This window comes from Rhinoderma darwinii, chromosome 1 (assembly GCF_050947455.1).
Source record: "Rhinoderma darwinii isolate aRhiDar2 chromosome 1, aRhiDar2.hap1, whole genome shotgun sequence".
Lineage (NCBI taxonomy): Eukaryota > Metazoa > Chordata > Amphibia > Anura > Rhinodermatidae > Rhinoderma > Rhinoderma darwinii.
In genome coordinates, this window is record NC_134687.1 from 87,965,652 (window position 1) to 87,990,553 (window position 24,902).

Below are 24,902 nucleotides of genomic sequence, written 5' to 3' on the forward strand. Positions count from 1 at the left end.
ATTAGACTTTGCCAAACAACATCTAAAGACGCCAGCCCAGTTCTGGAACAGCATGAAACTAAGATCAACCTGTACCTGAACGATGGGAGGAAGAAAGTATGGAGAAGGCTTAGAACAGCTCATGATCCAAAGCACATCACATCCCCTGTAAAACATGGTGGAGGCAGTGTGATGGCATGGGCATGCATGGCTGCCAAAGGCACTGGGTCACTAGTATTTATAGATGATGTGACTGAAGTCAGAAGCAGCCGGATGAATTCTGAAGTGTTCAGGGATATACTTTCTGCTCAGATTCAACCGAATGCAGCAAGGTTGATCGGACGTCGCTTCACAGTACAGATGGACAATGACCCAAAACATACTGCAAAAGCAACCCAGGAGTTTTTTAAGGTAAAGAAGTGGAATATTCTGCAATGGCCAAGTCAATTACCAGATCTCAACCCGATCGAGCATGCGTTTAACTTGCTTAAGACAAAACTTAAGGCAGAAAGACCCACAAACAAGCAACAACTGAAGACCACTGCAGTAAAGGCCTGGCAAAGCATCACAAAAAGAGGAAACCCAGCGTTTGGTGATGTCCATGGGTTCCAGACTTCAGGCAGTCATTGCCTGCAAAAGATTCTCTACAAAGTATTATTTATCAATGTGTTTTACATTTTGGTTCTGGTTGAATAAGTCTATCTTATATTATTTCATGTACTTACCATTGTATGCAATGGGTGTTTTTAGTTTTAGTAAAGCAATGTCATTGCCACCTTCTGCTAAAGTATAAGCAGGATGAACTATAATTTGTTCAACATCTAAACCTGGTGTAGTCGGAGTGATTTCTGACTGGTTCACAAATCCAGCAAAGATGCTCCAAAATCTAGGCAGAGGCCATCTAGACAAAATACAAAGGTTAGCTATTAAGTTTACTTTTTTAAAACATATGTCATAAGAAAAATGTGCAGAACTTCAGTATGATCACTTGATATAAAAGTGTCAACTTACCACTGATATAGGCCATGCAACAGGGATCAAGAAATATAATAGAAACAGACCAGTCTTTAATGCCTTCGCGTCCACTATATGTATATATATTCTAACTGCGGATGCCCCATGTAGCTAGGATAGACAGTGATGTGAAAAAGTATTTCTTCTATTTTTGCTAATATGTCTCATTTAAATAGTTCAGATTATCCAACTAATTTGAACACCTTCCCGTAGTAAACAACTTTCAGATTTTAATTTAGATTTTTCCTACCCACCTTCCAAAAGCCATAACTTTTTTAATTTTTCCGTCGACATGTTAACTTTATTCTGCGGGTCAATATGATTACGGCGATACCAAATATATATAGTTTTTTCTATATTTTACTGCTTTTACAGGTAAAAAACAAAGTGTAAAAAATTACATTTATTTTGTGTTGTCAAATTTACGAGAGCCATAACTTTTTTATTTTTCCGTCGATTAAGTGGTATGAGGGCTAAGGCTGGGTTCACACGACCTATTTTCAGACGTAAACGAGGCATATTATGCCTCGTTTTACGTCTGAAAATACGGCTACAATACGTCGGCAAACATCTGCCACCTGTCATTTACGCGTCGTCGTTTGACAGCTGTCAAACGACGACGCGTAAATTTACTGCCTCGGCAAAGAAGTGCAAGACACTTCTTTGCAACGTAATTTGAGCCGTTCTTCATTGAAGTCAATTAAGAGCAGCTCAAGATTACGGGCGTCAAAGACGCCTCGCATAATGCGAGGAGGAGCTTTTACGTCTGAAACGACGCAGCTGTTTTCTCCTGAAAACAGTGTCTTTTCAGACGTAAAAGACAGTTCTCGTGTGCACATACCCTTATTTTTTGCGGGATAAGCTGTAGTTTTTAATGATACAATTTTGGGGTACATGCAATGTTCTGATCACTTTTTATTCCATTTTTTGTGGGAGGAGGTGACCAAAAAATAGCGATTCTGACGTTTACAATTTTTTTTTACGGCGTACACCGTGCGGGTTAAATAATGATATATTGTAATAGTTCAGACTTTCACGGATGCGGCAATACCAATGTTGATTATTTCTTTATTTTTTTTACTATGTTCTAGGGGGAAAATGGGAAAAGGTTTTTTTTTTAACTTTTAATTTAAATATTTTTTTTACATAAAAAAAAAATCTTTATTTTACAAATTTTTACTTTTTTTATTAGTCCCCCAAGGAGACTTCAACCAGCAAACATTGGATCGCTTGCACAATATATTGCAATACTAATATATTGCAGTATATCACCTTTCTGACAGACTTCTATTAAGCCCTGCCAGAGGCAGAGCTTAATAGGAGCACAAAGATGGCGGACCTGGGGGCCTTCATTAGGCCCCCAGGCAGCCATAGCAACCATCGCCACCCTGTGATTGCATTGCGGGGGGCACGATGCTGCTAGAGGGGGTCGCCCCCCTCTTTCTAACGATTTAAATGCCGTGGTCGCTATTGACCGTGGCATTTAACGGGTCAAATGAGCGGGATCGCGCTCATTACTGTGAAGTGTCTGCTGTAACATACAGCCGACACCCACATCGTATGGAGCGGGTTTACTCCGTGAGCCCGTTCCATACTTCCCATACCCGGCTATGACATATGATAAGATAAAGACAATACGAGTAAACACAAAATGCAGCTTTTTAATGATCATTACATTTATTGAAGATAAAGATTTATTAAACACCAATATCACCCATGTAAAAAAGTAAAACCTAAGACCAGGTTCCCATGGACGGATACACTGCATAAAAGCCACGCAGCGTATCCGACCTGGAACCCGCAGTACATTCTGTCCGAGTCGACGCAGCCGTCTACCAGAAAATTTTCGAGCACTTCATGCTTCCCTCTGCTGACAAGCTTTATGGAGATGCTCATTTCATTTTCCTGCAGGACTTGGCACCTGCCCACATTGCCAAAAGTACCAATACCTGGTGTGCTTGATTGGCCAGCAAACTGGCCTGTCCTAAACCCCATAGAGAATCTATGGGGTATTGTCAAGAGGAAGATGGAGAGACACCAGACCCAACAATGCAGACGAGCTGAAGGCCGCTATCAAAGCAACCTGGGCTTCCATAACACCTCATCAGTGCCACAGGCTGATCACCTCCATGCCACGCCGCATTGATGCAGGAATTCATGCAAAAGGAGCCCCGACCAAGTATTAAGGGCATATACTGTACATGCTTTTCAGTAGACCAACATTTCAGTATTAAAAATCATTTTTGAAATTGGGCTTATATAATATTCTAATTTTCTGAGAGACTAAATTCTGGGTTTTCATTAACTGTTCGCCATAATCATCAAGATTAAAAGGAAAATGCTGGAAATAGATTACTCTGTGTGTAATGAATCTATGTAATAAATGAGTTTAACTTTTTTAATTGAATTACTGGAATAAATTAACTGTTTGATGATATTCTAATTCATTGAGAAGGACTAGTGCGTGTATGTATATATATATATATATATATATATATATATATATATATATATATGTGTGTGTGTAATATCCTGAAAAAGGGGGAGGCAGTCTCTGCAGGTGGAATATGAATTATCTCTCTGCATAATTCGGCATCCTGTTTGATAATTCACAATGTAATTTAATACAGAGAATATAAACAAATTGAACATCCATCACACATTCAAGTGTGACAAATATGCAAAAATTGAAGAAATTGGGAAGGGAGCAAATACTTTTTCACTGCACTGTATACTGTAGATGTACATCCACCAATTCAATAGCATATTGCACTGAAATGATCAGCTGCCACAAAAAGCGCTAAACACAGCACTGAAAGTAAGCATGTATACCAACTAAGGCTTGTTCTTGAGCATTGCTGCTAAAAGGTTTACATGTTGAAAGTTAAAGAGGCTCTGTCACCAGATTTTGCAACCCCTATCTGCTATTGCAGCAGATCGGCGCTGCAATGTAGATTACAGTAACGTTTTTATTTTTAAAAAACGAGCATTTTTGGCCAAGTTATGACCATTTTCGTATTTATGCAAATGAGGCTTGCAAAAGTACAACTGGGCGTGTTGAAAAGTAAAAGTACAACTGGGCGTGTATTATGTGCGTACATCGGGGCGTGTTTACTACTTTTACTAGCTCGGCATTGTGTATAGAAGTATCATCCACTTCTCTTCACAACGCCCAGCTTCTGGCAGTGCAGACACAGCCGTGTTCTCAAGAGATCACGCTGTGTCGTCACTCACAGGTCCTGCATCGTGTCAGACGAGCGAGGACACATCGGCACCAGAGGCTACAGATGATTCTGCAGCAGCATCGGCGTTTGCAGGTAAGTCGATGTAGCTACTTACCTACAAATGCTGATGCTGCTGCAGAATCAACTGTAGCCTCTGGTGCCGACACGATGCAGGACCTGTGAGTGACGTCACAGATCTGCACTGCCAGAAGCTGGGCGTTCTGAAGAGAAGTGGATGATACTTCTCATCAGAACGCCCAGCTAGTAAAAGTAGTAAACACGCCCCGATGTACGCACATAACACACGCCCAGTTGTACTTTTACTTTTCAACACGCCCAGTTGTACTTTTGCAAGCCTCATTTGCATAAATACAAAAATGGTCATAACTTGGCCAAAAATGCTCGTTTTTTAAAAATAAAAACGTTACTGTAATCTACACTGCAGCACCTATCTGCTGCAATAGCAGATAGGGGTTGCAAAATCTGGTGACAGAGCCTCTTTAAAGGGATTTTTTTCAGAAGAGACATTTGTGACAAGACAGACATTTCATGGGTTCCACGCAGGTTGGACAACCTTTGATCCCAAAAACAAGGGAACCCACAATCGGCTTCCGCTATTCCCTTACATTTCACTGTAGAACTGACCTTCACTTCTACATAAGATGGAACCTGCTCAAATATGAGGATCCTTAACAATTTGACTAATAGCATATCTGACTGATTGTTATAAAACTCCTGTAACCCCCACCTGCTCCAAGACATACAGTATATCCATACTTGAGCACTCATCCACCCGCAGAGGGCATCTGTAATTTATATCTGCCTTTCTCACTAATGACCTAGGTTAGAAAAAAAACTCTGATCCCAGATGTTTAACTCCTTAAAGGGGTTTTCCCATGAGGGACATTTATGACATATCCACAGGAAATAAAGGATTTTTGAAGCAGCACTAATCCCGAGTATGATGCGGTGCACGCTGTCAAGCCAGGCAAACCCACTCCGGCACGATGTAAATTCAAAAAAGTAGTAGGACAACAGCACACGTCTCAAATCATCAAAGTGGTTTTATTGTCGAGACATCTACAAACGACAGGCTTGTCGAGACATCCACAAACGACAGGCATATCCACAGGAAATGTCATAAATGTCAAATAGATGCAGGTCTAACCACTGGGACCCGCACCTATCTCTAGAACGGGGCCCCTAAACCCAGTTTTAGCTTTTTGTGCTCACGCTGACTCCAGGCAACTTCCTAATTACATAATCGGGACATGGTCGGGAGTTACAGAAACAGCGTAACTCGTTGAGCTACGCTGTTTCTGTAACTCCCATAGTAGTGAATGGCAGCTGCCAGGCATTTCCTCTGCAGAAGATGAATGGTCACCCTTGTAATATAATGACAGCTCGAGCCTATCAGAATGGGAGCCACTTGTTTAGAGAGCTCCTCTATGATATCCATATGCCCTATGATGTCCATATGCCCTATTAGGTCACATGGACTGATGACAAAACCTTTACAAAATCATACAATAACGTTGTTAGTTCATGTGCACAGTGAACAGAGTAGAAAAAATATGGTTCAAACTTTGCATTCTCTTAAAAATTAATTAACCATTTAGGACCATTTTTTGTTTTTTGTTTTTTCACTCCCTGTGTAAAGGATTTACCAGACACAGCTTCTGTGTCGACGCCCGTGATTAATCAGTCTGCATCTGCTCTTAGGTCTGATAGAGTGACTCGATCTGCTACCAATCAGGCTGGTAGGCTGAGGAGTGGGAGAACCTATCACAGCCTGGCCAGACGAAGCTAGCTCCCGCCCTCGGTCTATTTATACCTTCATTTCCTGCTTTTCCTTGCCTGTGATGCTGTCCTGTTTCCTGGCTCTGCTGTTCCTGCTTGTACTATTGACCTCTGCTTCAATTTGACCCTGGCTTTACTGACTACTCTGCGTTTGGTACCTTGTATACTCCTGGTTTGACTCGGCTCGTTCACTACTCTTGTTGCTCATGGTGTTGCCGTGGGCAACTGCCCCATTTCCCTTAGCTTCTGTGTACCCTTGTCTGTTTGTCTGTCGTGCACTTATTGAGCGTAGGGACTGTTGTACGCCGTCGCCTAGGACGGGCCATGCAAGTAGGCAGGGACTGAGTGGTGGGTAGATTAGGGCTCACCTCTCTGTCTCCCTACCCCGACATTACACCCTGCCTTCCAAGAGCCATATACTGTTTTGTTTTTTTTAATTTATCAATGGAGTGGTGTGAAGGTTTATTTTTTTTGCGAGGGGAGTTGTAGTTTCTATTGGCACTATTTAATCTCCATATAATGTACTTGAAAACTGAAAAAAATATATTTGTGGCATGGAATTGGACAAGAAGGAATTATACTTACAGTAGTCTTCTTTCCTAATGTCCAAGCAGCACAGAAACAAATGGGTTAATTCCCCACTACTGGTAGGAGAGGTGCCAAGAAACCAAAATGATTAATTAGACTACAAATAGGACATACACTCCACCTCTTCCCTTGTGTCTTAAAAAGAATACTGTATATATACAGATAAAGAAATGTATTGGGAGGGATACAACACTGTGCTGCTTGGACTATAGGAAAGAAGAATAGCGTAAGCATAATTCCTTCTTTCCTGGTCATCCAACGCAGCAGCACAGAAACAAATGGGATATAGCAAGATTACACGGGTGGGCAAGATGAAGACAGAACTGATCGACTGAAGGCTGCTTCCTCTGAAGCCCCAATGTCCAGTCTATAGTGCTTTATAAAGGTGTTTGCGTGAAACCATGAAGCCGCTGCACAGATACTTTCTTCTGGAAACCTTCCTCTCTTCGTCCATGAAGAAGCCATTGCTCTGGTTGAATGGGCACGAACTCGTTCCAAAGGAGATTCCCCTGTTAATTTGTAACATAAGTTAATGGTCTCCCTTAGCCATCTGGCTAACATAGCTTTAGAAGCCTTAAATCCTTTCTTCCTTGGAAGAAACATGATAAAAAAAAATCTCCACCTTCCTAAAGGACATAGTCCTTTGAATGTATAACTGTAGAGCTCCACCCACATCTAGAGTGTGCAGGTCTTGAACTAAGGCATCCGAGTCCTCTGTTGTAAAAGATGGGAAACATATCTCCTGGTTGATTTTCGTTAGTGACGACACTTTAAGGCGAAAGGCTGTTAGTGTTCTCATATCCACTCTCTCTGGAAGGAAAGATATGTAAAGTTCCTTATATGCTAAGGCTTGGAAGTCGCTTACCCTTCTAGCTGACGTCACAGCAACCAGAAATAAAACCTTGAAGGTTACAATTTTCATATCCAGCATCTGCAAAGGCTCGAAAGGGAACTTTGTAAGAGCCCTCAAAATCAGCGGGAGGTTCCAGTTAGGGTAAGGTTCTAGGACCCTTGGTCTGAGCCTCCTTGTAGCATACATGAATGTTTTCACCAAAGGTTATCTCACCCAAGACTTCCCTGACCAGGCTGATAGGGTGCAAATCTGTACTGCTAGGGTGCTGGGTTTAAGTCCCTTATCAAACCCGGCATAGAGAAATTACAAGATGTCTTTAACTGAGATCTCACTCCCTGCTTCCCCTTGCGCCACCAACCATCTTTTAAAGGTTCCAATCACCCTTCTGTAGATCTTTGAAGTTGCACGTCCTCTAGATTGCATCAAAGTTTCTATAACTGAAGAAGGTAGACCGAGCTCGGTTAGCATGGGCCTGTCAATTTCCAGGCTGTCAGTCTGAGGATCTTGACATTCTAACAAAACAGGCTGTCCTGTAACAGAATATCTGGGCAATGCGGCAATTCCAAGTAGTTTCCATTGGCCATCTGGAGTACCCTTGGAAGGCACACTCGTTTGGGCCAAAAGGGTAGGATCACTATTATTGTTGACTTGTCCTCCCGAATCTTTGACAATACTCTCATTATCATCGGAATTGGAGGAAAAATGTATGCCAACCTGAAAGTCCATCTGATTGAAAAGGGGTCGAGTGCGAGTGGCCTGTTGTGATGAAACCGGGAGGAGAACTCTGGACACTTTATGTTGGCACGGGTAGCCATCAAATCGATCACTCAATTTCCCATTCTCCAGACTATGTGGTTGAAGACCTCTGGGTTCAGTTCCAATTCTCCTAGAATGGCTTGATGACGACTGAGTCTGTCTGCCCAGACATTGTTCCACCTCTGATGTGTACTGCCACTAGATCTGGAAAACGGTCCTCTGTCCATCTCATAATTCGAGCTGTTTCTCTCATTAATAGTGAGGACCTGGTCCCCCCTTGTCTGTTCAGATAACTGACTGTTACCGTATTGTCCGACTGGACCGTTACAGCTCTGCCTTTTAGTAAGGACTGGAAATGTATTAGAGCATTTGAGACCGCCATCAACTCCATGAGATTGGATGATAACCCTGTTATTGGAGGGTTGAATGCCCCTGCATCCTCTGACCTAGTACGTGGGCTCCCCATCCAGCCCCAGAGGCATCCGTCATCAAAATCATCCACCTCTGTGACTTTATTGATTTTCTATTTATTGGCCTTAACTACCATTTCAGAGCTTCTCTGGTTCTGGCAGGGATAACTATGAACTCTTCCAAAGTCTTCATGGATCTGTTCCATTGGCATAGAAGGTTCTGTCCCTCATGTGCCCTCTGGCTCATGAGACCGCTTCTATGGCAGAGGCCATAAGACCTAGGTTTCTCAGAACTTTGCAGAAGGATACAACATTGCCTTAGATCTTCTATCTGGGTTACTAAGTTCTCAAGCCTCTCCTCTGAGAGAGCAATCCGCATCTCCCTGGAATTCAGGGGGAACCCTTAAAACAGGCACCTCTGTGCTGGGATTAAGTTTGACTTCTTTTGATTTATAAGCCAACCTGTAATGGTCACGGACCACAGCCTTCCCTTACCTGCAGACTGCAGACCTCCTCTCTGTGGCCAACGTCTACTTCCCCAGAGACGTCAGTGCATCTGGCCACTATGTCCTGCAATGGCCGCAATGGGGCCAGCGCGCATATTTAATTAATTAATTACTTTCCAGACCACCCTGGAGTATAAAAAGGGCCCTGTCCTTCCACTCCTTGCCTGAACTTTGTTGTAGTTTTCCCATGTTCGTATTGCAAATGGTCCCTTAGTTATTTTCCTGCTTGCAGTGTTCCCGTGCACTGCTACCTGCATCCTGTATCCCATGCCGTGTCTTGCTCCCGACCCTTTTTAGTATTGGAGCCGTGTTGTGCCGCCTGCTGTTATAGACCACTCCTGGATATCACCCGCCACGTCTGGCGCAACCTGCCAAGCCTGCTGGTATACACCACGTCTGGCGTCATCTGCTACTCCTGATACCATCCGCCACATCTGGCGCAAGCGCCCACATCTAGCACCATCTGTGCCAGAGCCCCTGCCACCATCTGGACTATCTCAGGTACCTTTGTGCTACAAACTTGTGTAGACTTTTGCATAGACTGTGACTTGGCTAGCTGCCTCTCCACTATGGCGGAGCGGCCTAGTGGGTCCACATACCCCCAGATCGTGACACAACCTAAGCTGACCAAATATATCATCACTACCTGCAGCTGATTCTGAAGCTGACTGATCGACCTGGCTATCAGTAACAAGTCCTCCAAATATGGCACAATCATGATTCCTCTCTCTCTCTCTCTTAGATTCATCATCATGGCTGCTACCACTTTCGTAAAAATCCAAGGGGCTGAAGACAGTCCAACAAAAGACAAGTAAACTGGTAGTGTTTCATTTCCCCCTCTACTAGAACGACCACTCTTAGAAACCCTATGCAAGATGTTTCTATGGGGATGTGTAGATATTCATCCATGAGGTCCAAAGCGACCATAAAGACTCCCTCTTCCAGCAGAGCCATGGCAGATCTTACAGTCTCCATATGAAACTACGTGTTTTTTTTACAAAAGTGTTCAAGTACCTAAGATCTAAAATGACCCTAAATCTTCCATGTAGTTTTGGATCCAGGAATAACGGAGAGTAGATACCTTTGCCTCTTGAGAGTTTAGGAATTTTTTCTAACACCCCCCTGTGGAGAAATATTCTGATAGAGTCTATGAGAACGTCCTTTGCTTGGGGATGTGGAGGTAAGGAAGTGACCTATCTTGGCAGTGAAAGGGACTGAAAATCTATCCTGTAGCATTTTGAGATGACCCGTACGATCCAGAGATCTAAGCTTTGATCCTGCCAGACCTTGGCAAACTGCTGAAGTCTTCCTCGAACTGGTGGCAATCTGGCATCAGAAATTGTAGGAGGAAGAGGAGGATGGATTAGATCTGCCTCTTCCACGAGATCTGTAAGAACTTCCCGATTGGAAAGCCAAGTCTCTTTCTTCAAAGCAAAATCTCTCCCTGAAATTTCTAACCCCAGCCGCCGAGATGGAACATCTGCGTGGAAATCCTCTTCCGGATCTTTGAAAGAAAGGGAGGGATTTTCCTTTCTTATCTGAGAGTTTCTCCATCAGCTCATCTAATTCTTCACCAAAAAGCCTTCCTGTTTTATACTACATAGCGCATAATGTATTCTTGGATTTCGCAGCAGCAGGAGCGAATGTATGGCCTTGCCACACCTCCAAAACAACGAGGCGCGGTTGGCGCGTCACAGAGCAAGCAGGAGAGAGACTGAGGCCCCACCCCCAAAGCCTCTGCTCAGAGTGGTGCCTCACTCTCCCGGCCGCAAACCCCTGAAAAAATAGGGCCGTAATGGAGAAGCGGAGGTACTACAATACCTAAAGAGTCCCCCAACTGAAAGACCCCTGACAAACTTAAATACAGGAATACTTAGAAAAAAGAAAACTAGGATCCCAAAAACAGCACAGGGATCCCAGCAGGAGCACCTATCCAGCAGCAGTAGGAAAAAAAAGACACAAAGGAAGAGGTGGATTGTATGTCCTATTTGTAGTGTAGTTAATAATTTTGGTTTCTTGGCACTTGTCCTACCAGTAGTTGGGAATTAACCCATTTGTTTCTGTGCTGCTGCGTTGGACGACCAGGAAAAACTGATTCATCCACTGTTTTCTGGGTTCCTTTTTTACAGGTTTTCACAATATGGTAAAAAAGACAATTTATCCTTAGTCTGCGACTCAATACGATTACGGTGATACCAAAATGATATAGGTTTTTTATGTTTTACTAATTTTGCAAAGAAAAAACTATTTGTGGTTAAACGGCCAGGATCAGATTGATCTCTGTTCCTGGCCGTTAGTGCGAAGTGACACCTGCAGCGTATGGAACGGGCTCAGTGTGTGAGCACACTTCATACTTCAATCCCAGCGCCAGGAAGTGCAGTTACGTCCAGGTGCATGATGTGGTTAATGTCAATTAAATGATAGTTTATATAGATTTCAAATTCACTGGATGCTTGAAAGACCCTTTCATTTATTATTCATTTGTGAGCAACTGTGACTGGCCCAAACGTATTGTCTTTGACTGCCTGTGTTTGAATTTGTACTAATTAAACATACCAGTCAGAAAGTGGGGAGGCAAAAAGATGGAAACATTCCTTGTGCCCAATGGCTGTGGTGTTAAAGGAACACTAAACCTAGAAATAAACAATAAAATAAATAATAAAAGTAAACAGGAGATAAACTGATCACACTGTTTGTCAGCCTGTAGGATCATTTGCATGTTCCTGAAACAAACCGTCTTGTAGAAATCCTGCAGAAAACACATTAGTTAATTTCCTGATGATCTTTTCCATTTCCAGGCGTTGAACAACTGGTGGGGCAGTGCATAGCCTAGAGGGTGAGGCATAACAATCTGTGTGTCCTACTGCAGACATAGCAGATGGGGAGGCTCTTACTGCTGTCAGTTGTCTTATTGCCAGACACAGGATTATCAGGAGAAGGGGTGGCTGATCTCTTGGACGTAGGTTTCTTTCTTTATTTTCAGTATTAATTGCAATATGAAATAAAGTAGGATCAAAGAAAAAGAGGTGGATTAAGGAGGAATTGCTAAGATTTTTCTTACTTTTTGTGCATTTTCTATATTTAGTGTTCTTTTACGGGGTTAAACCTAAGTGTGCAATTTTACTGTTTGAGATTATCCAAACTTTTGTTTATTCACTGTTAAATGCAACCATTACAAGCAAAGGCAAATTTAGCTGCACTGTGATTCTAAATGGCTAAAGTTTGTCTATAACTGAGTTTATTTGAAGTACTAACGTTGACCCTATAGAAAACCCTAAAGCGTTTGGTTTAAATAAAGTCAATTGAAGAAGAGAGAAAGATCAGTGCAAACCACATGAGATTAAATTATCTTCTGTAAATTTATTGAAAAGAATTGGTTCATGGGTCAAAAATGTCACGTAAAAATAAAGAATTAGGATGAACAGAGACTGTACATTTTAGATCCATATCTCCAGGTAGAAATCAAAGGTAACAAAAAAGAAAGAAAAAATACATATACCAAAGGACTATGCTCCTAGAAATAGACAGGAAAAAGTCTATTTGTCAATTTTTGTCCCTAAAATAATATATAGGTTTCTATAAAATAGTGCAAAATATGCTCGATGTCCTGTTAGGCACTGTCCAACCCATGATTGCTAGGTCTAGGTATATGTTATTTATAGTGAATGAAACTGGTTCAGATAGTGTTTGTGTCTGACAAAATTGGGAAGGTTTGTGAATTGAGTCAATTTAAAGTGACCTACCAGAAAATCATTGTGCAAAACTTTTTAATAATGTACCTGCAGAAATGTAATTGCTTTAATTGGGTTTTGTGACCGGGTTCGTGGAATAATCTGTCTCGGAGACAGCAGAGGCTGGCGTGAACCCACTTTGTCACCAATAAATTTGACGTAGGGCTAACCGAGGAGCGGAGTCTAAGGGAACCCCTGGTATTCACACTTTAACACCTATAGAGTGATCTGGACTTAGCTGTAGGGAAACCCCTGGTCGCTACACCCAGTCTAAGTGACCAATGTAACAGGTGAAGTGCAAGTAAGCATGGTCAGTGCATAAGGTTCATAACTGGTTGCAAGCAAGTGGTTAGGGCAGATGGCACAGGTTCGTCATGGGTCACTTAGCAATAGGTCAGGGCAAGAGGCAGGCAAGGATGGTCAAAGGTACGGGCTGAGGTCAAAACACAGGAATTCAAAAGATGAAACTATTAGAAGTACACTAGGAACACAGGTAACACTAGTAAGAACCAAATTACTCTGGCAAAGAGCATAGGAAGGTGAGTACCTTAAACACCCAGGAAAAGCTGGGTGAAACAATTCAGCACGCTGGCCCTTTAAGAGAGCAAGAGCCAGCGCACATGCCCACTAGGACTCAGGGCACTGGGAACGACGCCGATAGCATGGGAGACTGCCGGACACAGACCTCAGAGAAGTGGAGCGGCGCTGGGCAGGAGAAAGAGGTCAACGAGAGCAGCTAAGTGAAACACGGTGGCAGGGAGCGGCCATTACGGGTTTTCTAGGAATATAACATTATTGCCTAACCTTAAGATAGGCCATCAACGTTTGTTCGGGCCGTTAATGTTTGATGAGTTTGGCGAACGCCATGTCCCTTTCTATGTTTACTTATTTGCAGAGGCTCATCCATACAGGAAACTGTGCCTGGTACTGCAGCTCCCTCCCTTCAGTGTGCTGAATGTTATAGTCCAGGAGAACCCTTTGAAGTCACAGGCCCAAAGGTGGAGGCTGCACTACAGAGAGATTGTGAAGACATTATTTCCTGTAGTGTTTATTGTCAGGTGCAGGGTTGTCACTTTGTGTGCATTCAAATCACCGAATACAATATCTACTTTCCACCTGGCTTGAATAGTGGCAAATATGTGTGAACGTGTGTGGTGTTGGATATATTTAGGGATTTAATTCCACACAAGGTCTCCATGACAACACTGCGCTTCACAGAAGTCAGAAGGGGTCATGTTGTCATCAGAATCTCCCAGTAGTGCAGCTCAAGTTTTGGGCCTGTAACTTCAAATAATAATTTCTGAGCATAAAAGTAACATACTATATAAAGAGTTTTTCACTTTTTAATGTAGACTAAAGGGCCTTTTTTATTTTTCTTCTGTATGGTTTCCATTTAACTGTACGGACTATGAAAACAATTTCATTTTAGGTGAAAAATTATGTGCTGATCAGTCTCATAATAAGTCTCTTTATACATTCCTCCTAACTGTACCGAATCCAGTGGGACAGTCCTGGAATTCGGGAGCTGTCCCAGGAATCCTGCCTATGTTTGGCTGTGGCAGGTACTTGTTCCAAAACTGGAATCAACAACATCCTGCTGAATGCCACTGTCCCCGGTATTAGTCCTAAATCTAAGGGATCTCCCCAAACTGATTTGTGAGCACTAAGGGGCCAGACAACTGGTGTGCTAAAAGTGATCGTGTAACTTCTGGTTATGACAGGATGCTGTGAAGGATCATGGAAATTGTAGTTCTACACTTCTCTTCATTGGGAAATGAGAGGAAATCGGCAGCAAACAGTTGAGGAGGACAAAAGGGATCACAAGTTAGGAACACTTATGCAGCTCGCTATACACCTCATATGCTAATTTCTGTCAGCCAAGTAGGGAACCTGTTGTTAAAAACTTTAATACCTTCCCTATAACACTGAATACACCTTGCTGCCAGCGTTCTAATTCCTGGCTTTTTCTAAGGCAAGAGGCCAGGCAGCGCTGTGCTCGCACTCACCTACAAGACTTAGGTAAATAAATAATCGTCCTCTACCTCGGCTTGCTCAGCTCACGTACCTGTTGTCCTCCATTGATTCCTTTTGGAAACTACAACTCCCATAATGCCCCGAAAGCTGCACAACTTCTGGGCATGCTGGGAGTTGTAGTTTTCTTAAAATCTTGTGTACTTTTTGGGGGGTGGAGTTATAGGTGTGGCTTAACAGAAATTGCTGTGGTGATTTATGCCTCTTTCTATTCTTTAAAAGTTGGGAGGTACGTTTATAAGATTTGGAGCTCCAAATTTCCTGTTTTGTTTTCAACAAACATAGGGTTAAATAATAAAATATTACTTCCAGCAGCCACCACTTCTGGGAGTTTAGAAGCTTATGGATTTATTACTTACAGATTTATTATTGTATGAATCTGTATGCAGACGTTGATAGCTGAAGGTGCTCTTTTACGTATTTCACAAACTTCTCCTAGGTTTCTTCACAAACTAATATGTATTAAGCACGTCAATAAATCTAGACCTTCATAATAAAGACAAAAGGATGACTTATCCACAATTAGGTAAGTGTTCTCATTAAAGTGGTGGGTTAATGTCTATCAGGGAGAACACTAGGAAAAAGCCAGTATTCAGGGGTAAATGCATCCTTTTATATGTATATAGTGCACAGTAGCGAAGCACTTGTCAAATACTATTGTATGTATTAGGCTCTATACACATCTGCGCTAGGATTTTCTGTTATTCTGTTCCATCATAAGAACAGAATAACAATAAAAGCAGAAACATTTGGTCCATCACAATGACGCCCCAACAGAAGCCATTGACTTTATTGGCTTCTGTCGGGTTTCCATCATGGTGTCCGTCAATTTTCTGGACAAAAGAGCGCTGCATGCTGCGCTATTTTGTCCTGCAAAAATGACAGAATCTGACGGAGCCTCCAACACAGATGTGAACCCAGCCTTATACACCGTGTTCCAAATTATTATGCAAATTGGAGTTAAGTGTCATAAACATTTAATTAAACTCATGGATGGTATTGTGTTTTAGGGCTCTTTGGATCATTGTAATTAATCTCAGACAGCTGTGATAATTAGTTTGCCAGGTGTGCCCAATCAAAGGAAAACTACTTAAGAAGGAAGTTCCACATTATTAAGCAGGCCACAGGTTTTAAGCAATATGGGAACGAAAAAGGATCTCTTTGCTGCCGAAAAGCGTGAAATAGTGCAATACCTTGGACAAGGTATGAAAACATTGGATATTTCAAGAAAACTTAAGCGTGATCATCGTACTGTGGAAAGCTTTGTGGCTGATTCAGAGCACAGAAGGGTTAGTTCAGATAAAGGCAAAATGAGGAAGGTTTCTGCGAGACAAATTAATAGGATTAGGAGAGCAGCTGCTAAATGCCATTGCAAAGCAGCAAACAGGTATTTGAAGCCGCTGGTGCCTCTGGAGTCCCGCGAACCTCAAGGTGTAGGATCCTCCAGAGGTTTGCAAGTGTGCATAAAGCTATTATTTGCCACCCCCTAAACAATGCTCACAAGCAGAAACGATTGCAGTGGGCTCAGAAATACATGAAGACTAATTTTCAAACCGTGTTGTTTACTGATGAGTGCCGTGCAACCCTGGATGGTCCAGATGGATGGAATAGTGGATGGTTGGTGAATGGCCACCATGTCCCAACAAGGCTGCGACGTCAGCAAGGAGGTGGCGGAGTCATGTTTTGGGCTCGAATCATGGGGAGAGAGCTGGTAGGCCCCTTTAGGGTCCCTGACGGTGTGAAAATAACCTCTGCAAAGTACGTAGAGTTTATGACTGACCACTTTCTTCCGTGGTACATAAAGAAGAACCGTGCCTTCCGTAGCAAAATTATCTTCATACATGACAATGCACCATCTCATGCTGCAAAGAATACCTCTGTGTCATTGGCTGCTATGGGCATAAAAGGAGAGAAACTCATGGTGTGGCCCCCATGTTCCCCTTACCTCAACCCTATTGAGAACCTTTGGAGCATCCTCAAGCAAAATATCTATGAGGGTGGGAGGCAGTTCACATCAAAACAGAAGCTCTGGGAGGCTATTCTGACATCCTGCAAAGATATTCAAGCAGAAACTGTCCAAATACTCACAAATTCAATGGATGCAAGAATTGTGAAGGTGATATCAAAGAAGGGGTCCTATGTTAACATGTAACTTGGCCTGTTACGTTTTTTTGATTGAAAGAGCTTTTGATTTCTGTAAATATGACCTCCTGATGCTGCAAATTCAACAAATTACCATTTTAGTTCTCTTTACAACCTTTAAAATGTTTTGATCTCTGTTGTGCATAATAATTTGAAACAGTGCATTTTGAGTTTTTTACTTCTAAAAAAAAATCTGTTATTAGGAGATTTGTTCAATAAAATTTGCATTATACTCCAACGGTTGATGGCTTGAATATTATACTTACTGTCATTTGCATCGACTATTTAGGAAAATCAGCGAAAAATAACATTTGCATAATAATTTGGAATTATTGTGTCTGATGAACATTATAGTGTACTATTGGAAAGACACTAGTATTTTATAGCTTGAACTTAGTCATTTGAACTAAACTTCGGACTAAATATTCTGTGACACTCAAGTACCCAAAAAGATCAGACTTTGAGATTATCCTTATAGGGGTAGTCCCATCAGGACAATTCCTGTCCATACACCCTATTATGGTATCTGGATCTGATGGCATTTATCATAAGGGGGTCCCCCGACTCAGGGAAAATGTGTGGCTGGCCACAGCTTACCCTGACACTAAAAGCTGACCACCGGAGTTAAGAGAAGTTGCACCCGGCTTCTTTTTTAAAAGGGGTTTTCTTCATGAGACAACCCCTTTTAATATGGTAAAGGTGATTTAATTAGTGTTACTGCATTTGTAACTGCCACAGGTATTCCCTTTAATGAAGATCATTATCAAAATAGCCTTATGGGGTGGCAAAATGATCTTTGCAGCGCTGGAATCCTCCATCAGTCAGTTTGATATAGTAAGATTAAATTGCGAGCCCAATTGCTGACAAGCACTGATGTGAATATACAGTGAAGGAAATAAGTATTTGATGCCTTGCTGATTTTGTAAGTTTGCCCACTGTCAAAGTCATGAACAGTCTAGAATTTTTAGGCTTGGTTAATTTTACCAGTGAGAGATAGATTATATTTTTAAAAAAAAACAGAAAATCACATTGTCAAAATTATATATATTTATTTGCATTGTGCACAGAGAAATAAGTATTTGATCCCCTACCAACCATTAAGAGTTCAGCCTCCTCCAGACCAGTTACACACTCCAAATCAACTTGGTGCCTGCATTAAGGACAGCTGTCTTACATGGTCACCTGTATAAAAGACTCCTGTCCACAGACTCAATTAATCAGTCTGACTCTAACCTCTACAACATGGGCAAGACCAAAGAGCTTTCTAAGGATGTCAGGGACAAGATCATAGACCTGCACAAGGCTGGAATGGGCTACAAAACCATAAGTAAGACGCTGGGTGAGAAGGAGACAACTGTTGGTGCAATAGTAAGAAAATGGAAGACATACAAAATGACTGTCAATCGACATCGATCTGGGGCTCCATGCAAAATCTCACCTCGTGGGGTATCCTTGATCCTGAGGAAGGTGAGAGCTCAGCCGAAAACTACACGGGGGGAACTTGTTAATGATCTCAAGGCAGCTGGGACCACAGTCACAAAGAAAACCATTGGTAACACATTACGCCGTAATGGATTAAAATCCTGCAGTGCCTGTCTGAAGTTTGCAAATTAACATCTGGATGATTCTGAGAGTGATTGGGAGAAGGTGCTGTGGTCAGATGAGACTAAAATTGAGCTCTTTGGCATTAACTCAACTCGCCGTGTTTGGAGGAAGAGCAATGCTGCCTATGACCCAAACAACACCGTCCCCACTGTCAAGCATGGAGGTGGAAACATTATGTTTTGGGGGTGTTTCTCTGCTAAGGGCACAGGACTACTTCACCGCATCAATGGGAGAATGGATGGAGCCATGTACCGTCAAATCCTGAGTGACAACCTCCTTCCCTCCACCAGGACATTAAAAATGGCTTGTGGCTGGGTCTTCCAGCACGACAATGACACGAAACATACAGCCAAGGCAACAAAGGAGTGGCTCAAAAAGAAGCACATTAAGGTCATGGAGTGGCCTAGCCAGTTTCCAGACCTTAATCCCATCGAAAACTTATGGTGGGAGCTGAAGATCCGAGTTGCCAAGCGACAGCCTCGAAATCTTAATGATTTACAGATGATCTGCAAAGAGGAGTGGGCCAAAATTCCATCTAACATGTGTGCAAACCTCATCACCAACTACAAAAAATGTCTGACTGCTGTGCTTGCCAACAAGGGTTTTGCCACCAAGTATTAAGTCTTGTTTGCCAAAGGGATCAAATACTTATTTCTCTGTGCACAATGCAAATAAATATATATAATTGTGACAATGTGATTTTCTGTTTTTTTTTATATATAATCTATCTCTCACTGGTAAAATTAACCTAGCCTAAAAATTCTAGACTGTTCATGTCTTTGACAGTGGGCAAACTTACAAAATCAGCAAGGGATCAAATACTTATTTCCTTCACTGTATACAGTCTGTGTACATTCTGAGCAGAATATGTTAAAGCAGCTTACATAATCAGAATTACATTAGATGAATAAAATACATAAACTTCAGTCTTAAAGGGGTTTTCCAGCCAGTAAAAATTCATGGCTTATCCTCGGGATAGGCCATCAATAGCTGATAGGTCGGGGTCCAACTCCTGGGAGCCCCACCGATCAGCTGCTTTGAAGAGGGTGCAGCGCTCGTACGACCGCTGCTTCCCCTTCATTTCTATGTGCTCACTGTGAATCTTTGACACGCATTTAGCGGCGATTCACAAATATTGCGTAGGGGCGGAACTAAAGGATCATGGGCCCCGGTGCAAGAATTCAGCTTGGGCCCCCCTAACCCTCCCCAACACCACCAGACACCTGCAGGCGCCTATGCCCAGCTGCCTTGTTCAACAGCCCCCATGGATGCCCCAACAGTATAATGCCCCCCATAGCTGCCTCCACAGTATAATGCCCCCACACAGTATAATCCTTCCCATAGCTGCCCCCATACAGTATAATGCCCCCCCATATCAGCCCCCTACAGTATAATGCCCCCCATATGAGCTCCCCATACAGTATAATGCCCCCACCATATCAGCCCTCATACAGTATAATGCCCCACCATATCAGCCCCTATACCGTATAATGCCCCCATATCACCCCCCCATACAGTATAAAGCACCCACCATATCAGCCCCCCATACAATATAATGCCCCCACCATATCAGCCCCTCATACAGTATAATGCCCCAACCCCGCAGTATCGGCCCCCCCCATACAGTATAATACCCCCACCATGTCAGCCACAGTATAATGCCGCCCCTTCAAAACAGCAGATCGCCGGGTGTCCCGGGAGTCGGACCCCCACACATCAGCTATTGATGGCCTATCCTGAAAATAGACCATCAATTTTTACTGGCTGGAAAACCCCTTTAAGAGTGGGTGTGGGAAACACTGACATAGTTAAATACTATGTATAATAGCAGAATAACAGGGATAAATATACCATACAGTATGAAAATAGAGTTGACATTGTATCCTCTGAAGGACCAATAACAGTATCTCAGTTCCTGCCTATAAAATTAGAAAAGCTTCCAGTTGTAGTAATATCCCCAAACCACAACCTTGACAGCCCCCCCAACACTACATAAAAATAAAATATCATAATTTATAGTTTACCGCAAACTATAAACATAATTTTGTTTATAGGTCTAAAAATCTGCAATAATTAATTTTAAAATATTATCTTTATTTCCCTTACAAAGCTGCTTCCCTTCAGATTGAGTTCAATAAAACTTAGTCTGCCTACTACTGCCAAATGTATAGTTCCCATTACACTCAATAAAACTGTAATATTTATTGCTGCATAAACTATACGATCAGCCGATGAATGAGCGTTTTCTCGTTCATCGGCTAATTGTTGCCCTATTTACACAGCGCAATAATCGTGAAAGATGTGAAGGGTGATTTTTCTCTGTAACAAAAAGAAATGGTGCTCCAATCCCTATAAATGTTTATGAAATTAACACAAACAGAATTTTGAAAATAAAAATAAAGTGATGTTCATAGTTGGAGGTATACTTCAGGGTACTTACTGGAAAACACAGTGAGCAGCCGTGACTATCCATTGGTTGCTGATAATGGATCCACCACACACATGCCTATAGGAGGATAATTTAAGATGAAGGCTCACTTGCCATGGCCATTCGCCAAGAATGCTATTACTGCCACCGACAATTCTGCTTGCCTGATCAACAGGGTTACCACATCCTGAAAGAGAGTAGCAGAAAGTTCTGAGCCTTCGTTTTGTTTGCTTTTTTTGAGAATCACGTATGGTGCATGAATAACCCAATGTACAGTATGCCTGCGAGAAGAATGTCTTTCCCCTTCAATGTTTAAATATATTTTACATGAAACAGCAGAAAACGTCAGTCCAGACCTCAATCTATGTACATCAAGCCTTTATCAAGTACAACAAGTGCAGACCTGGTAATTAGATATACCGTAGGATGATTATTCGGCCAATAGAATTTTTTAAAGGGGTTTTTCCGGGATTCAAGTGAATTTTGGAAAATCTCTTTACTATACCCTTTGTAGAATATTTTTTTTTCTTTCAAATATACTTCCAGTCTTGTAAAATACAACTTCACCTATCACCACTCCTTTGTTCAGAATGCGGAGAAGTGACTTGATATTCATGGTGATATCACATCCCACGACCATGGCAGCCAATCCTGTCGATGACAGCTGCCAATCATGACATGGCCTTATGGACACAATTTCACAGTGCTGTGATTAGCTACCATGGTCACCTGACGTGAAGCACTATAGACTACACATCACTACCCAGCATTCTAATCAGGTGACTGGTTTTAAGGCGGTCTTAATCTAAAGTCGTAAATTAAGGCAAAAGAATATTTAGATGTAGACTGCAGCCCGGGTGAAGAAAAAATGGCCTACTCTAACTTACAGCAGATTTAATGCAGTAATATATGGCTGAAAACATAAATATTATATGTAAAACTGCACATAACATAAGGTGAGACTTCAGATCACATATAGAACTGTATAGCTTTCACACCATTTCATGGAATATACTCACTTTACCTCCAACTGTTCTAGTTTTACACGCTCTTAAGGAAAACCCTGAAATTCCTCCTTTCCCATGTTCGATAGAAGATGGCAAGCCATTAGATGACATCCTCAAGTGGCATTTACACCTTAAAGAAAAAAGTTACATTGATATGATGCTATCCATTCATACAGATGCTGTTATAAAATATTTCCATTACTATTAAATATTTAAAATTGTGGTACTATGGATACTGTAATAAAATAAACAGATGAAGCCTTTATAAGCTTACTTGTTTCGGTTACAATCAAGTGGTCTGTAGGTAAAGAACTGGCAACGGATGTTGTTTGTGCAAAGTTGCTGACAATCTTTCTCACCGTTAACTTCTCCCACTTGAAGCTCAGTGCCAAGAAAGATTATATCATTAAGGACAGGCAATGGGCATACTACGGAGAGGAAAAAATATAAGATTAATTCAAAATATCCACTATAGTCCTATAATTGTATGTCTTTTTTATTTATTTATTTTTACCTGAAAGGGTCGTTTTACAGGACAGGAGGCTAAATCCTGATACAACATTGTCTTTGTACAGTACAACATCTGGCTTTGACCACTTTGATGTCTTTAAATAACAGCGGTTTCTAAAGCAACATGAATAAATGCATTAATACAGGTTTTGCATTCATACATTATACAGCATATCCCATAGTGCAGACAAGTAATCTTTAAAGAACTGTCCACAGACCTTAGCTGTTACATTTATAATTTCTTTTTATGGGAAGACAAAAAGGTTGGTTTATTCTTTATTGTTATGGTGCCTTTAAATCAGCCTTATAAATGCAAAATCTCGATAATCCAAACATTTAATGAATAGAAAAAGCTATATATGATAACTAAATGCAGTGGAGCCGAAAGTGCCTGGAAAGTCCCATTGACATCATTCATGAAAAGCAAAGTTAAATGATAATATAGGTTTATCAAACAGTTCCATAACAGCTGTATAAGTCCTCATGCAGTGAGGTCCCCCTAGTAGTGACTCCAGGCAAACAAAATGTTAGCATGTGACTAAATGACCTGTGTAAAAGAGCTCTGAATTTTTTTTTACCTTTTTAGATCAAATAAAGGTACATTTTCCGGTCTTAAACTACCTCCACTGAACCTTGCTCCACCCCAATGCCCAAGGAATATGAGGTGTTAACCAGGGGCACCAATCATTCATATCTTAACAGGCAGTATGTATAATGTGGTAATGTGGGGAGAGGAATTTTGCCATCTCCATCATGAAGACCAACATGCTTGGAAAATTAAACATCCGACGTTTGCCCCTGACATGGCTCTACATGGTTAAAAGCAGAATAAACCTCATGTGTGAAAGATAAAGACGACAAGAAGTGGTGCAGTAACCAATATCAACCAAATAAAATTCCAGTTTTCATTTTTTTTCAGTACACATTATAATAATGAAAGAATAATCTGATTACTTGCTTTTTCATATATGAGGTCCACTGGTCCAGTGTTCAGTGATGCTCTCTTTACTCGAATAAAATAGCGGCACCCACAGAATTATATCAATAGGGGGTTCATAAGCAAGGACACACATGAGATCTGCAGGGCTGGCCTTAGGATAGATTGCGCCCCATGCAAAATGTTCTTTTGGCGCCCCACCCCATCATAAAAAGAATGCCCAATAAAAAAGTATAATGCCCCCCACAGTATAATGCCCTTTTTAGTGCCCCCACACAGTATAATGCCCTTTATAGTGTCCCCCACACAGTATAATGTCCCCTAAGTGCTGCACACAGTATATTGCCCACTATAGTGCCCCTACACAGTATAATATCCCCTTAGTGGCCCCCACACAGTATAATTCCCCTTAGTGCCCCCACCCACAGTATAATGTATAATTCACTATCCGTGTCCGGTGTCCTTCCCAAATCAGTGTCCAAGACGACTGCACTATCCGTGTCCAGTGTCCGAGAAAACTTCACTATCCGTGTCCGTTCCAAGTCCAGTGTCCGAGACAACTGCACTATTCGTGTCCAGTGTCCCTGCGAAGTCCAGTATCCGTGACAACTGCCCTTTCTGTGTCCGTCATCCTGCCAAGTTCAATGTCCGAGACGATTGCACTATCCGTGTCCAGTGTCCATGTCAAGTCAAGTCAAGTGTCCGAGACGACTTCTGTGTTCAAGTCCATTAATCTGGCACAATCCTGCTTGTGATAGTCCGGTACAAGCCAGTTTCTGATAGTCTGGCACAAGCATGCTTCCGTTAGTCCGTTTGCAAGCCAGCTTTCTGATAGTCCGGCACAAGCCTGCTTTCGATAGTCTGGCACAAGCCAGCTACCCAGGTACTCTCGTCATAGTGTCTGTCATTGACTTTCCGTTTGACCAACTGCTACTCCGCTACGGCAGAGCAGTCCAGTGGGTCCCCATACCCCACAGCTGTGACAAGATCACATTACATTCAGTACCGTTATAACAAAACCTCCGGAAAAGTGTCACAAAACCAACTATCAATGCCTCCCTCAACAGCTCCCCCTAGTGGTGGATGCAGGCAGCCAGCTTATTGTTTTTTAAATGTATGTTTATGCAGGTAGTTTGGAGCTCTGCAACAGAATAAAGATATAATGAAAAAAATAGATCCGGAGTACTAAAATATAACTTTTACTAGTATGAATAAAATAGGTATAAACAGATATATAAACAATAGGAGGAACGCATTTGCCAATACTGCATACATATACTTAATTGTTTCCCATCGTTTCAAATTGTTGTCAACAATATTTTTGTATTGACAGCAGATAAAGATCAGTCCGCCTTTATAAGGTTTCCCAATTTAGAATGGT

General features: G+C 41.9%; 1 protein-coding gene across 1 annotated transcript in view; it reads right to left on the minus strand.

Moving 5' to 3' along the window:
• KLKB1 (kallikrein B1) overlaps nucleotides 1-24,902 on the minus strand; it is a 58,479-nt gene that overhangs the window by 15,361 nt on the left and 18,216 nt on the right. The window contains exons 8-12 of the mRNA XM_075860158.1: nucleotides 22,589-22,698; nucleotides 22,349-22,502; nucleotides 22,092-22,204; nucleotides 21,080-21,254; nucleotides 705-880 (exon numbers count right to left, since the gene is read on the minus strand). Coding sequence (XP_075716273.1) covers nucleotides 705-880; nucleotides 21,080-21,254; nucleotides 22,092-22,204; nucleotides 22,349-22,502; nucleotides 22,589-22,698 — 728 coding nt within the window. The remainder of the gene's footprint in view (nucleotides 1-704; nucleotides 881-21,079; nucleotides 21,255-22,091; nucleotides 22,205-22,348; nucleotides 22,503-22,588; nucleotides 22,699-24,902) is intronic.